The 15,010-nt window shown below is 42.4% G+C and overlaps 1 protein-coding gene across 3 annotated transcripts in view; it reads left to right on the top strand.

Annotated features, from left to right (window-relative positions):
• LOC122560343 (short transient receptor potential channel 4-associated protein-like) overlaps window positions 1-14,521 on the top strand; it is a 97,259-nt gene extending 82,738 nt beyond the window's left edge. For all 3 annotated transcript variants that reach the window (XM_087994632.1, XM_087994633.1, XM_043710990.2), the window contains 2 exons: window positions 9,963-10,169; window positions 12,865-14,521. In XM_087994632.1, the coding sequence (XP_087850758.1) occupies window positions 9,963-10,169; window positions 12,865-13,002 (345 nt within the window). In that variant the 3' untranslated portion in view covers window positions 13,003-14,521. The remainder of the gene's footprint in view (window positions 1-9,962; window positions 10,170-12,864) is intronic.
• The last annotated feature ends 489 nt before the right edge of the window (window positions 14,522-15,010 follow it).

Below are 15,010 nucleotides of genomic sequence, written 5' to 3' on the forward strand. Positions count from 1 at the left end.
AATCCCTCTTTCCCGCACCAATCCCTTAGCCACGTGTTTACTGTCCTAATTTTGTTATCCCTATGCCAATTGGCACGTGGCTCGGGCAGTAATCCGGAGATTATGACCCTTGAGGACCTGGTACTTCAATTTCCTTCCTATTGCTTGATAATCCCCAAACAGGTCCTCCATCCTAGCTTTACCTATGTTGTTAGTCCCAACGTGGACCACAACAACTGGATCCTCCCCCTCCCGCTCCAATATCCTTTCAAGCTGGTCAGAGATGTCCCGCACCCTGGCACCGGGCAGGCAACACACCGTGCAAGACTCCCAATCTGGCTTGCATAGGATACTATCTGACCCCCTAATTATAGAATTCCCTATAACAACAACTTGTATTTTTGCTCCCCCCTCTTGAATGGCCTTCTGCACCATGGTGCCGTGGTCAGCTGGCTCATCCTGTCCAGAGCCCTTTTCCTCATCCGTATAGGGAGCAGGAATCTCATACCTGTTGGACAAGGTCAAGGGCTGAGGCTCCTGCACTCCTGAACTCAAGTTTCCCCTGCCTGCCTCACTTACAGTCACACTCTGATGTCCCTGATCACTAACTGAATGTGAATTACTTAATTTCCCAGGTGTGACTGCCTCCTGAAACAAAGCGTCCAGGTCACTCTCCCCCTCCCTGATGTGCCGCAGTGTTTGAAGCTCAGATTCCATATCATCAACTCTGAGCTGGAGTTTTTCCAGCAACCAACACTTGCTGCAGATGTGGTCACTGCCATTCACAATGGGATCAGCCAGCTCCCACATCATACAGCTACAGTGCATCACCTGTCCAGCCATCTCTGCTTAGTTAATTACTTTATTACTTTGTATAGGTTTGAGTTAAAATACTTTTTGATACCTCTCTGCTATAGTCTTTTTCTAAAAAACAATTAATAGATAAACCAGATAAAGTAAAATTTTAACCATTCACCGATAAAGAAATAGAAAATCCTTACCTTAACAAACCAGAGTCCTATTTTTGGTTAGAGGAGGGGGGAGGTGGGAGACATGTGTAGTGTCTCGGGTTCAGCCACTGCCCAGATATACTATCGGCAGTTCCCTGGACGTCGCTCCCACTCTTCCTACTTATTAACTAGGTTAGAGGAGGGCGGCAGGTGGGAGACACTACAGCAGTAGAGTCTCTGGTTTAGCTGCCTTGCTGATATATATGGTCACTGCTTTCCTTCCCGGCTGCCCCTCCGGTCCACATCACTTCCTCCGCTGCTCCCGCTCCTTCTCTGCTGTTGCTCACACTTAAAATGGCCGTTGGCTTCGAAGGGTGAGTATTTATACTCACTGCTTACCTTCCCGGCTACCCCTCTGGTCCCCGTCACTTCCTCTGCTGCTCCCGCTCCTTCTGTGAAAGAGAAAAGCTCCGCTGCCCACTACCAGTAAGTAATTTTAATAAAAACTGCCTTACCTTATCTGCAGTCTTCCGAGTTCGTCCTACCTCCGCTGCTGCTCGCACTTAAAAACATGGTTAACGTGTAATGGCTCACATTTTGTAGTGGTTAGGACAATGAAACTTTTATCAACATTATTTTTCTGAAACAGAGCAGCTTCGGGAGCCTGCAGGTGTATAATGTTAAAAATGATCTGTAGCTTTTATACGTTAAAGGGGAGATATGGTTAGGCTTACAGGCTTACTAGAAAGGAGCTCAGAAATGGACTGAGGAGAGCGGGGGCTCATGAAAAAGGCTTGGCAGGAAGGATTAGGGAGAACCCAAGGCATTTTACTCATAGAGTCATAGAGATGTACAGCATGGAAACAGACCCTTCGGTCCAACCTGTCCATGCCGACCAGATATCCCAACCCAATCTAGTCTCACCTGCCAGCACCCAGCCCATATCCCTCCAAACCCTTCCTATTCATATGCTCATCCAAATGCCTCTTAAATGTTGCAATTGTACTAGCCTCCACAACTTCCTCTGGCAGCTCATTCCATACACATACCACCCTCTGTGGAAAAGGTTGCCCCGTAGGTCTCTTTTATACCTTCCCCTCTCACCCTAAACCTATGCCCTCTAGTTCTGGACTCCCTTACCCCAGGGAAAAGACTTTGCCTATCTACCCCATCCATGCCCCTCATAATTTTGTAAACCTCTACAAGGTCACCCCTCAGCCTCCGACACTCCAGGGAGAACAGCCTCAGCCTGTTCACCTTCTCCCTGTAGCTCAAATCCTCCAACTTCTGGATTCGTTTAAGAAAGAGTTGGATAGAGCTCTCAAGGATAGTGGAATCAAGGGTTATGGCGATAAGGCAGGAACAGGATACTGATTGAGGATGATCAACCATGATCATAATGAATGGTGGTGCAGGCTCGAAGGGCAGAATGGCCTACTCCTGCACTTATTGTCTATTGTCTATTTCTGGTAACATCCTTGTAAATCTTTTTTGAACCCTTTCAAGTTTCACAACATTTTTTCGATAGGAAGTAGACGAGAATTGCGTGCAATATTCCAACAGTGGCCTAACCAATGTCCTGTACAGCCACAATATTATCTCCCAACTCCTGTACTCAATACTCTGACCAATAAAGGAAAGCATACCAAATGCCACCTTCACTATCCTATCTACCTGTGACTCTACCTTCAAGGAACTATGAATCTGCACTCCAAGGTCTCTTTGTTCAGCAACACTGGACCTTACCATTGCGTGTATAAGTCCTGCTAAGATTTGCTTTCCCAAAATGCAGCATCTCTCATTTATCTGAATTAAACTCCATCTACCACTCCTCAGCCTATTGGCTTATCTGGTCAAGATCCTGTTGTAATCTGACACATGAGAAATAAGAGAATGAGGGAGAAGGTAGGACCAGTCAGGGATAGCGGAGGGAACTTGTGCGTGGAGCCTAAGCAGATAGGGGAATCCCTCAATGAGGTTTTTGCTTCGGTTTTCACTAAGGAAAGGGACGTAAGGAAAGGAATGAAAACTTAGAGGAGCTGGGAAACAGGTTTGAGCGGATCAACATTGATGAAGTTGATGTGCGGGAAATTTTGGCAAACATTAAGATTGATATGTCCCCAGGGGTAGACCTGATTTATCCTAGATTGCTCCGGGAAGCAAGAAAGGAGGTTGTTAAGCCGCTGGCAAAATCTTTGCTTTCTCACTCTCCACGGAGGGAGGAGAATGTTGCCCTTCTTTTCAAGAAGGGGAATAGGGAAATCTCTGGCAATTACAGACCAGTTAATCTTGTATCTGTGGTCAGCAAGGTTTTGGAAAGAATTGAGGAATAGGATTTATGACTTTTTTGAAAAGCATAGCGTGATTAAAGGCAGTCAACATGGCTTTGTGAGGGGCAGGTCATGCCTCTCAAATCTTAGAGTTCTTTTGATGAGGTGACAAGACAGATCAACAAAGTTCGAGCAGTGGATGTGGTGTATATGGACTTCAGTGAGGCATTTGATAAGGTTCCCCATGGTAGGCTAATAAAGTCAGGAGGCATGGGATGCAAGGAGATTTGGCTATCTGGATTCAGAATTGGTCGGCTGACAAGGCAAAGATGGTTCGAGATAGAAAGTATTCTTCATAGAGGTCAGTGGTGAGCGGTGTCCCGCAGGGCTCTGTTCTTGGGCGTCTGCTCTTTGTAGTTTTTATAAATGACTTGGATGAGGAGGTTAAGGAGTGGATGAGTAAATTTGCTGATGACACAAAGGATGGGGGTACAGTTGATATCAAGAGCTGTTGCAGGCTGCAGCGTGACATAGGATGCAGAGCTGGGCTGAGAATGGGCAGATGGGAGTTTGACCTGGATAAATGCGAAGTGATGCATTTTAGAAGGTCAAACTTGAATGCTGAATATAGGGTTAAAGACAGGGATCTTGCAGTGTGGAGGAATAGAGGGATCTTGGTGTGCAAGTGCATAGATCCCTCAAAAGTTGCCATGCTGTGTATAGGAAGGTTAAGAAAGCATATGGTGTTTTGGCTTTCATTAACAGGGGGATCGAGTTTGAGCTGTGAGGTTTTGCTGCAGCTCTCCCAGACCCTGGTGAGACCACACTTGGAATATTGTGTCTAGTTCTGGTCGCCGTATTATAGGAAAGATGCACAGGCTTTGGACAGGGTGCAAAGAAGGTTTACAAGGATGGTGGCTGGACTGGAAGACTTGTCTTACAAAGAGAGGTTGACTTAGCTCGGACTTTTCTCTCTGGAGAGGAGGAGGAAGAGAGATGACCTGATCAAGGCATACAAGGTAATGAGAGGCATGGATAGAGTCATTAGCCAGAGACTTTTCCCAGGGCAGGATTGACTGGCACGAGAGATCATAGTTTTAAGGTATAGAGGAGACGTCAGAAATAGGTTCTTTACGCAGAGTTGTGAATGTATGGAATTTGTTGTCAGCAGTGGTGATGGAAGCAGAGTCATTAGGGACATTTAAGTAACTGCTGGACATGCACATGGACGGCAGTGAGTTGGGGTGTTCGTAGGTTAGGTTATTTTATTTTAGATTAGGAATAATCCTCTGCCCAACATTGTGGGCCGAAGGGCCTGTTCTGTGCTATGTTCTATTAGTCATTTGTAGAGTTTAATTTGGGGCTGTGGTGTCAACGTTTGGAGGACTTTTTAAAGATTAATTCATAGAATGTTGGGGTGGAGTGGGGGAGATCACTGGTTAGACTAGTATTTATTGCCCATCCCTTGAGGAAAATACTAGCAGGCTGTCTCTTTGAAAGACTGCTGCCTTTGGAATGTTGATGCATCCACTGTGCCATTAGAAAGGGAGCTTGAGGATTTTGACCCAGCAACAATGTAGGAATGCCAATTATAGTTCTGGATTGCGATGTTGAGTAGCTTGGAAGAGAACCTACAGCAGTGGTGTTCCCATGCACCTGATGTCCTTAGGTGGCTTATTGTCGCAGGAATCAAAGGTACTGTTAAAGGAGCAATTGTGTTACTGCACTTTGTATTTTGGATGGTACGCCGTATTGTCACTGTGCATTAGTACTGAATGGAGTGAATGTTAAAGTTGCTAAATAAGGTGTTGATCAATGGGCTGCTTTGTCCTGGAAAATGTTAAGCTTATTGCAATGTTGGAACTGTTTGTCCAGGCAAGTGGAAAGTATTTTATCACAGTCCTGACTTGCGTCTTGAAGACGGTGGATGGTCTTTGGAAAGTTAGTATGTCAGTTGCTTATTGTGGAATTCCTACTGTTTTTAGCCACATATTTGTATGGATTGTCCAGTTTCTGATTGATTGTAACACTCAGTGGATGATTGGACAACAGTAACACTATTTAATGTCCTGTCAGATTATCTTTGCCTGGTATTTGGTGGCTCAAGTGTTACTTGCCACTTTTCTGCGCAAACCTGGATATTGTCCAGGTCTTGCTCCATTTGAGCATGGACTGCTTCAGTATCTGAGGAGTCACAAGTGGTGCTGAACATTGTGCAATCAGTGAATATCTCCACTTCCAGCCTTATGACAGAGGGAAGGTCAGATGAAGCAACTGAAGATGATTAGGCCTAGAACACTACATACCACGGAACTCCTTGTTCTTTTGGTGCTGAGTTAACTGATCTCCAACAACTACAAAAATCTTTAATTGTTTTGGGTACAGATTCAACCAGTGGAGTGTTTTCATCCTGATTTCCATTGACTGTGGTTTTGCTTGGGCTTCTTGATGCTAAACTTAATTGAATGCTACCTTGATACCAAGGTCGATAATTTTCACCACCCCTCTAGAGTTCAGCTCTCTTTTGTCCATATTTTTACCAAAGCTATAATTAGGTCAGGAACTTGCTAGAACCCAAACTGCACATTGGTGAGCACGTTATTCCTTTAGGCAAATGTCACTTGGTAGTATTGCAATGTTGGGTACAGTATTTGTGAATTAGAAGGCAGGATGTTAAAATTGAATGTTTGTAAAATGATGGGGAGGAGAGTTTGTGGTTCCTTTAGATTTTTTTTCTTTGCTTAGAGTTTTAAGAGTGTCTGGGGTAGCAGCATGACAGTAGTCAGGTGCTCATATTGAAACATTTGTATCAAAGATTATACTGTTAGCAGGCAAAGCAGCATTTTTACGAAGACAATACATTTTTAAATTTCGCCAATTAATTTAAGATAGGTAGGTGGAGACTAAGGACCAATTAAACTTAAATCTGGTGGTTTTGACAACTGAAAATCAATCTGATTGTAAAGAAGTTTAACAAGACATCAAGGGAATAAAAGAAGAGGGCATTTGAAAATTGGCAGAGAGCAAACTGTCATCTGAGATTAGCGCACTCGGCTCTGAGTAACCATCTGACTAAAGGTACAGCGGCACTCTTAGCTAATATTCCGAAAGCGCAAAATCGAAGGAGGAGGCGTTCTTGAAAGATGATCAGCGGAGAGGGTGCGGAGTATTCTGGAAGACGTATCCTGGCTGTAATTTCAATAGAACTGAGGTCTAACTTTTTAGTTGTATTTTGTAAGTGGGACTTTTAGTTATTGGAACAGTATACCATTAGAATTTTGTTTATTTGGGAATAGTGGTAACAGGGGAATTGTTCAATTTGTTAGTGGTTCTATTAATTTATTCACTGGAGTTAGATAAATTGTTACTTGTTGATTACAAGGAGTGAAGGGATTTCATTTAACCAGTCCTTTATAACAGATTGGAATGCGAGAGGTAGGTTATACCACTTTTCACACTTAACAGATTGAGGTGAGGCGAGCCTGTCTGGGTGTTTTGGTTTTAGTTATCAGAGGTGGGTTTTGATCTCGGCCTCCTACCAGTAGCGCTGTCGATGACTCCTGCATCTCTTTACAGGTGATTGAGAATAAAATGGTGCAATAATTAGCTGCAAAATCTCAGCAGGTCTGGCAGTATCTGTAAGGAGAGAAAAGAGCTGATGTTTCGAGTCTAACTGACCCTTTGTCAAAGCTTTGACAAAAAGGTCAGTTTTACTCAACGTCAGCTCTTTTCTCTCCTTACAGATGCTGCCAGACCAGCTGAGATTTTGCAGCTTTTTCTCGTTTGGTTTCAGATTCCAGCATCCGCAGTAATTTGCTTTTATCCAATAATTAGCTGGGTTGTATTTATCCTGCTTTAATGGATAGAACATATCTGGCGATTTTCTGCATTGTTTGGTAGATTAAACAGCATAGTCAACTTGATCAGAGGCCGAGTGAATGTGAGGTTTTCCAAGCTTAGTTTTAGAGATTGTCAAATTCAGACAGCAGCCTTTAAGTTTAAAATAGTCTGAGAGGCATGACATGATAGTGGCACTTGAATCCTTTGACTAACTCAGATGCTGATTACTGTAACTGAGAATTGTTATGTGAGAAAGGGTGGAGGGCTCTTGTGACAATAGTAGTGTCCCTGCCTCTGGGCCAGAAGGTCTGTGTTCAAGTGTAACACAGTACCTGTAGTTGATAATTTGGTTCAAAGTTGGAACTTAATGCTAAAGGGCTTTGAGGTTTATTGTGAGAAATAGGTTCCAGTGCAAGAGGTGAGCTGGGTGGCATGGGGGAATTAAACACATGGATCGAGCACCCTACCTGCAGAGATGTCAGCGGTGGAGTGTCATCAACCACAGTGTGATAGGACTGTAGGGAAAGCAGCTGATTGGTGAATATTTCTAGTCTTAAACTGAAGACATTTCCTTTTCATTTAGTGTTTAGCCTGTTTTTCTCTCAAATATTTCAAATATAAGATCGATACTGGTGTTTTTATTTATTGTATATGATTTTTATATGAACTGCACGGAATTGGCAGACTGAGCTTATCAGGTACCTGTTGATCCAGAATAAATTATATAGGAAAAGCCAACGGAGAGCTGTAGACCAGTGTCTACAGGAAAGCCACACGCACTGACTAGATACTCGACTACAGGAACAATCATCCCAACACCCACAAACAGAGCTCCATTTGAACATTATTTAAACGAGCCACAACTCTCTGCAGCACCCAGGAACTACAAGAAGCCGAGGAAAAACAGCTATACAACGTATTCAGGATTAATGGGTACTCAATAATCACAATCCGCTAATTCTGGCACGACAGACCTAAACAGGAAGACACAACGTGCCCAGAGACTTGAGCCACCCTGCCATACGTTAAAGACGTCTCAGATGACGACCAGATTTCTCTAGCCCCTATGTATCATGGTCACCCACAAATCTCCACCACACTGAAACAGCTCCTGATGAATTTAAAGGACCCTGTACCAACAACCAGCAGAACAAACATCAGATACAAAATATCCTGCAAGGACTGCAACAAACATTATCCTGGACAGACAGGGAGGAAACTAGCTATCAAAACACATGACCAACTATCATTAGTATTCATACATAGGCGAAGAGGGACATCAGTTTGACTGGGACAATACAGCCATCCTGAGACAGGCTAAACAGAGACATGCGGCATGGTGGCTCAGTGGTTAGCACTGCTGCCTCACAGCACCAGGGTCCCAGGTTCGATTCCAGCCTCTGGCGACACGTCTGTGTGGAGTTTGCACGTTCTCCCCGTGTCTGCGTGGGTTTCCTCCCACAGTCCAAAGATGTGCAGGTCAGGTGAATTGGACATGCTAAATTGCCCCTAGTGTTAGGTGCATTAGTCAGAGGGAAATGGGACGGGGTGGGTTACTGTTCGGTGGGTCAGTGTGGATTCTTGGGCCGAAGGGCCTGTTTTCACACTGTAGGGAATCTAATCTAATCATGCACGGGAATTCGTAGAGGCTTGGCATTCAAACAAACTCCATTAACAAAAACATTAATTTGGACCCCATTTACCAACCTCTAGGAAAAAGCACTGGAAGTGATATCACCAACCACAACAGACCCATAAATAGTAAAACACCCAAGACACACCCACAACAAGTGGGACAGAACACCAGTGCTTCATCAGAGGCTCACTGATGTTACCTAGCATGATGTTGAAACGTCTGAGAACAAATCAACAGCTCAGCGAGCAAACTTAAACCTGAACCTCACCCTGAGCTATAAATCTTCTCCAAAATTACAGAACTTTGGTTAGGCTACAGTTGAAGTACTGTGTGCAGTTTCGGTCACTGCACTTTAGGAAGGAAGTGGTTATAGTAGGGGAGATTCACTAGGATGTTTCCTGGGATGGAACACTTTAGTGAAGAAGTGATACTAGATAAGCTCAGGTTGTTTCCTTTGGAAAATAGAAGGGTGGGTTTTACCTGACAGATGTATTTGGGGTGGTGGGGGTGGGGAAGTGTGATAGAAAGTAGCTGTCCTCCCTTCATTGAAGGATCAATAACAAGGGAGTGTACTTCTAAGATGGGAGGCGGTAAGCTTAGAGGGGATTTGAGGAAGAAATGTTTCAGCCAGAGGGGTGCAATACCTGTTTAGTTGAAGCAGAAAACCTCAAGCCTTCAATAAGGATGAACATTTGAAATGTCATAATATTCAAGATTATGGCCCTCGTGTTAGTGGAGCCAGGGTAGATTTAGCATAGTTTTGATGGTACAGAGTCGATGGACTAAAGGGCCTCCTCAGAACTGTACGATTCTATGATGAAACAAAACAATCTTGGTGTATTATAACAATGCTTTGTCAGGTGACACATTTTCTTCAGAGTCATATCACTCATTTTACACTTCGCCAGAAAGAGTTGCTGAGGATTCAGAGCCAATTAGTGAATTGCCAGACTCTTTAATGCTGTTAGCCCTGCTGTAACAGTCCATGTAAAAGTTGCACATTGTTGAATGAAATGTGGAAATTTAATAACAAAGTTAATAAATTGAAGCATGAGGTCTTATTTATGACATACCTTCAATGTAGGCAAAATATTATTTTTAAAAATTTGGTTTTCAGAAGGTTTGAAAGATACAAAAACTGAAAAACTGTTTCTCTTTAGTTGGGCTGATCACTCCTGATGCATCAGCAAAGACTGTTCGTATTGTATCATGATGAGTCTTGTGCTTACTCAAATGATTGTTGTGAAAAGAGGTTCTTCTGCTAATCACTAATTTCTCCTATTCAAGGAAAATGTTAGCTGTCTGAACACGAGCCTGGTGATCTTAATGTTAGCGAGACGCAAGGGCAAACTGCCATTCTATCTGAATGCTTTACGGGAAAAGGAGCACTGCGAGAAATATCCAGGCTTCCTCCTCAATAATTTCCACAGCTTGTTGCGCTTCTGGCAAGAGCATTACCTCAACAAAGATAAGGACAGCACATGCCTGGAGAATGTGAGTGTGCAAAGCTGAGGCATGAATCTTAAAGTTTTCAAATCCTTAAACACAAGTTGAATATGTTCTTACTTAGGATTCATGCCTGTAGGATTTAAATTTTATAATGTTAATTTACTATCTTTAAATATGTAATCAGGCCAGCATCCTGATGATTGACCAGATGGCTATCCTTTGTCTTGAGCTGTATGTCTAGATGGTTGCTGTGCAGTGGGGATGTTGACATTTGTCTAAGAAATTATAAAAAGATTTATTTAATAGTGCATTTATGATCAACCCTTAAAACTGAAGGTTAAAGTTCACTCACTGTGCTAAACTTGACCTCAGGTGAATTGTGTCTAGAATCATAACTCATTGTCCAATTCTGTGAAGCTTTGAAGTGGGGCTCGAAAACACTTGTGTACTTGTGCCAAGACTTGATTTGACTTGCATGGATAATATCTTGGTTTTTAGTTTTGCTGTCTGAACTTGCAAGGTTTTCAAGCGATTACAATCTGTCAACAGGCAGTTTGTCCTAAACTAATGAGATGTTGTTCCATCATGTGTAGTCTCCTAATTCACTCACCCATGCCTCTCTGTCCCAGATTCCCTTTTATTGTGATTTTTCTTCAATTACCAGTCTAATCAGAATATTAACATGGTCTTTGCTTCAAATACAGATTCACAGTCACTGATTTCTATATATTTCTCATTTAATGTTATCGACATCTTGATCCTTTTGTGCATCGGCTATACTAATTTTCTAGCCATCCTTCTGGAAAGCTTTACACAAAATTGTTCAGTTACCATGTCAGAGAGATGTACAGCATGGAAACAGATGCTTCATTCCAACTTGTCCATGCTGACCAGATACCCTAACCTAATCTGGTCCCATTTGTCCATACTTGGCCCATATTCCTCTAAACCCTTCCTATTCATATACCTATCCAGATGCCGCCTTAAATGGTGTAATTGTACCACCATTCACTACTTCCTCTAGCAGCTCATTCCATGCACGCACCACCCTCTGTGAAAAGATTGCCTCTTGGGTCCCTTTTTAAATATCACCCCCCTCACCCTGAACCTATGCCCTCCAGTTCTGAATGACTCCACCCCAGGGAAAAGACTGTCTATTTATCCTATCCATGCCCCTCGTGATTTTATAAACCCCTATAAGATCACCCCTCATCCTCTGACACTCCAGGAAAAACAGCTACTCCCTATTCAACCTCTCCCAAAGCTCATCCTCCAACCCTGGCAACATCAAAGAGAACAAAGAAAATTACAGCCCAGGAACAGGCCCTTCGGCCCTCCAAGTACTGTCCTTGTAAACTTTTTCTGAACCCTTTCAAGTTTCACAACATTCTTCCATGAGGAAGGAGACTGGAATTGCGCGCAATATTCCGAAAGTGGCCTAGCTAATGTCCTGCACAGTGCAACATGACCTCCCAACTCCTGTACTCAATACTCTGACCAATAAAGGCAAGCATACCAAACGCTGTCTTCACTATCCTATCTACCTGTGACTCTACTTTCAAGGAACTGTGAACCTGCACTCCAAGGTTTCTTTGTTCAGCAACACTCCCCAAAGCCTTCCTGTTAAGTAAAAAAGTCCTACTCTGATTTACTTTTCCACCCATAAATGCTCCTCGCATTTATCTAAATTAAACTCCATCTGCCACTTCTCAGCCCATTGGCCCACCTGATCAAGATCCTGTTGTAATCTGAGGAAACCTTCTTCGTTTCCACTACACCTCCAGTTTTGGTATCATCTGCAAACTTACTAAGTATACCTCCTGTGTTCACATCCAAATTATTTATGTAACTGATGAAAAGCAGTGGACCCAGCACCAATCCTTGTGGCACTCCACTGGTCACAGGCCTCCAGTCTGAAAAGAAACCCTCCACCACCACCCTCTGTCTTCTACCTTCAAGGCAGTTCTGTATCCAAATGGCTCGTTCTCCCTGTATTCCATGAGATTAACCTTATCCACCAGCCTCCCATGAGGAACCGGGTCATACACCTTAGTGAAGTCTATATGGATCACGTCTACTGCTCTGCCCTCCTCAATCCTCTGTTATTTAAAAAAACTCAGTCAAGTCTGTGAGACATGGCGCACAAAGCCATGTTGACTATCCCTAATTAGTCCTTGCCTTTCTAAATACATGTAAATCCTGTCCTTCAGGATTCCATCCAACAATTTTCCCACCAGCGACGTCAGGCTCACCGGTCTATAGTTCCCTGGGTTTTCTTTACCACCTTTCTTAAATAGTGACACCACGTTAGCCAACCACCAGTTGTCTTTCAGCTCACCTGTGACTATCGATGATACAGATATCTCAGCAAGGGGCTCAGCATTCACTTCCCTAGCTCCACAGAGTTCTAGAATACACCTGATCAGGTCCTGGGGATTTATACACTTTTGAGTTTCAAGACATCCAGCGCCACCTCCTGTAATATGGATATTTTTCAAGATGTCATGTATTTCCCCACATTCTATATCTTCCTTGTTCTTCTCCACAGTAACTTACAATAGAAAATACTGTGTATAAATTGAGTGGTCAGTTGGGTATGGACTCTTGACTCCTGGTATGCAGGAGCTCCATCTCAACATCATTTGCTTCATTTTAGGACTTGGGCAGGAAAGCATCTGCTGAGACTCTTATGTTTTATGTTATAAGTTCAGATTTAAACCTGATCCTCTTCCTCCCACAGAGCTCTTGCATTAGCTTCAGTTACTGGAAAGAGACAGTATCGCTGCTCCTATGTCCTGACCAGACATCTCCTTGTGCAATCATTAGCTACATTGATGAAGTGTACATGAACATTGATAAAGACTTCACTGAAGATTGATATGCAGCTTGTGGACTAACTGGACTAATGCTTCACAAACAGCTGCAAAGTGAGCCCAAGACTATGGATATTCAGACCTTATTGTCTGATGTTTTTCCACACCTGCACTTGGATGTGGAAGAGCTGGCTAGTGATTTTTGCAGTTGTTTTTATTATAACCATGAATTGATGCCTTTTGTCTTTATTAACATCCTTTTGGGTTATTGGAACCTGTATGTTACTGACTTGGGGAGGAAGAAAGATATTCCATCATTGGGTGCAAGAGTAAAAGCTGCTTGAGAGCCAGCACTGCTTTGGGCCAAACATACTGTGGAGCACTTTTAAAATCGTTTTTTGAATATCCCGTTCTAATTTGGTATTTTAAATATTGACTTTGAAATGTGTCACTTTGCATCTTCCGATCTAAAAGTCTTTGTTATGGGAAGAAGCTATTGGCTAATGGCAACTTTCAGTGTAATCGCAGTGGCAAAGTATATTGAGAGTTTAAAATTAATATTTCATTCACAGCATTGTTTATTTTAAGTACATTGGTGAAACTCATTTGCTGTTATCAGGGTTTCAATGAGCTGTTTCTCTTCTGGAATCTGCTTTCAAGCATCAAGCCTAAAATTTATTGAACATGTACAGCTTATTAAATACTGAGTTTATAATATATACTGTGTATTAATAACTCCCAGAATTTGACTTGTACAATCTATTAAGTGTTTCTATGACTTTTTTTTTTGTAAAGCAAATCTGTAAGGGGATGTAGTGCATGGTTATTCTTAGCCTGTCTCCATCTGTTTATTTTAGTTTTCTCTTTTGCCAGTTTTCCTGAAGACAGTGACTCTTTACTGGGTGCAGTTCTGTAGGTGCTGGTCACCCTTGAGTATCTTGCACAAAGTAATACTTTTACAGTAATTGTCTGCAGTTTGTTGGATTGGAGCGGGGCACATCAAAGTTGAGCCAAGTTCTGTTCCTGAACTTGCAGCTGTAAACATTGATTGGAGTGTGTAAACTAAGTCTTTTTTTTTTTTCTCCCTCTAACCTGTGATGCTGTTAGGCCACAGTGGTTTAATCAGTTGCTGATGGAAGTGTCTTCCTGGTCTGTGTGGCTCAGCTTTAAACTTTGAGCCATTAGGAGAGTGGTTTTTAATTGAACGCTAATTTGTGCATATAGTGTGTAAAAACAATAACTTCTCTAGATGAGTGGGTTGTATATATGTGTAAAATAATGATTAATGTGCCTGAGCTAGTGCAGTTTATAATTCTTGTGGAAGAATGGTGGAAGTTTTTTAAAAAAAAATCTATCCATGAGACATCAAATCACAAGATTCTGCATCACTGTTTCAGACAAGTGTATAGGATGTGAAATGTTTATGCTGTGTGGAAATCAGTACAGATTTCATCTCTTCAAATATCTTGTATCTGGGGTGAGTGTTGTAACGTATGAACGTGAGGACAAAGTACTGTTGATGGCAGGTCCAACAATGGTAATGGAGGAGTTCAAGTTGATAAATAAAAACAATTATTCACATGAGGTGGGTGCACAATGTTAGTGTATTGGATGAAGTCTAATTCTCCATGTAGTATTTTACTACCAGCACATTGTGATGTGGGACTGAAGTCACATTTTTTTATTCATTCATGGGATGTGGTGTTACTGGCAAGGCCAACCTTTATTGTCAATCCTTGTTTGCCCTGGTGCTAAGTGGCGATTTCAAAGGATAGTTGAGAGCTGCATTGATGTGGGTCTGGAGTCATGCATAATCCACACCAGCTAAGAACAGCAGATTTGCTTTTCAAAAGAACGTTAGAAAACCAGGTCAGTAGTGTCATCTTCCAGGGAAAAAAACTGCAAAATAATTCTTTTCTATCTTAAAACATCTGGTCAATTTGGATGCAGTTCATCAGGGAACAATTCACCTTTGACTTGTAGCAGCTCTTGCATTATACAGTTGAGCTGCTTACACTTGAGTTTTCTTTTGTACGTTTTAAACTTATGGAAACCCAATCTTCTCCTTTTCTA

This window comes from Chiloscyllium plagiosum, unplaced genomic scaffold, assembly GCF_037043375.1.
Source record: "Chiloscyllium plagiosum isolate Xiang-an unplaced genomic scaffold, Cpla_swu_hap1 HiC_scaffold_15, whole genome shotgun sequence".
NCBI lineage: Eukaryota > Metazoa > Chordata > Chondrichthyes > Orectolobiformes > Hemiscylliidae > Chiloscyllium > Chiloscyllium plagiosum.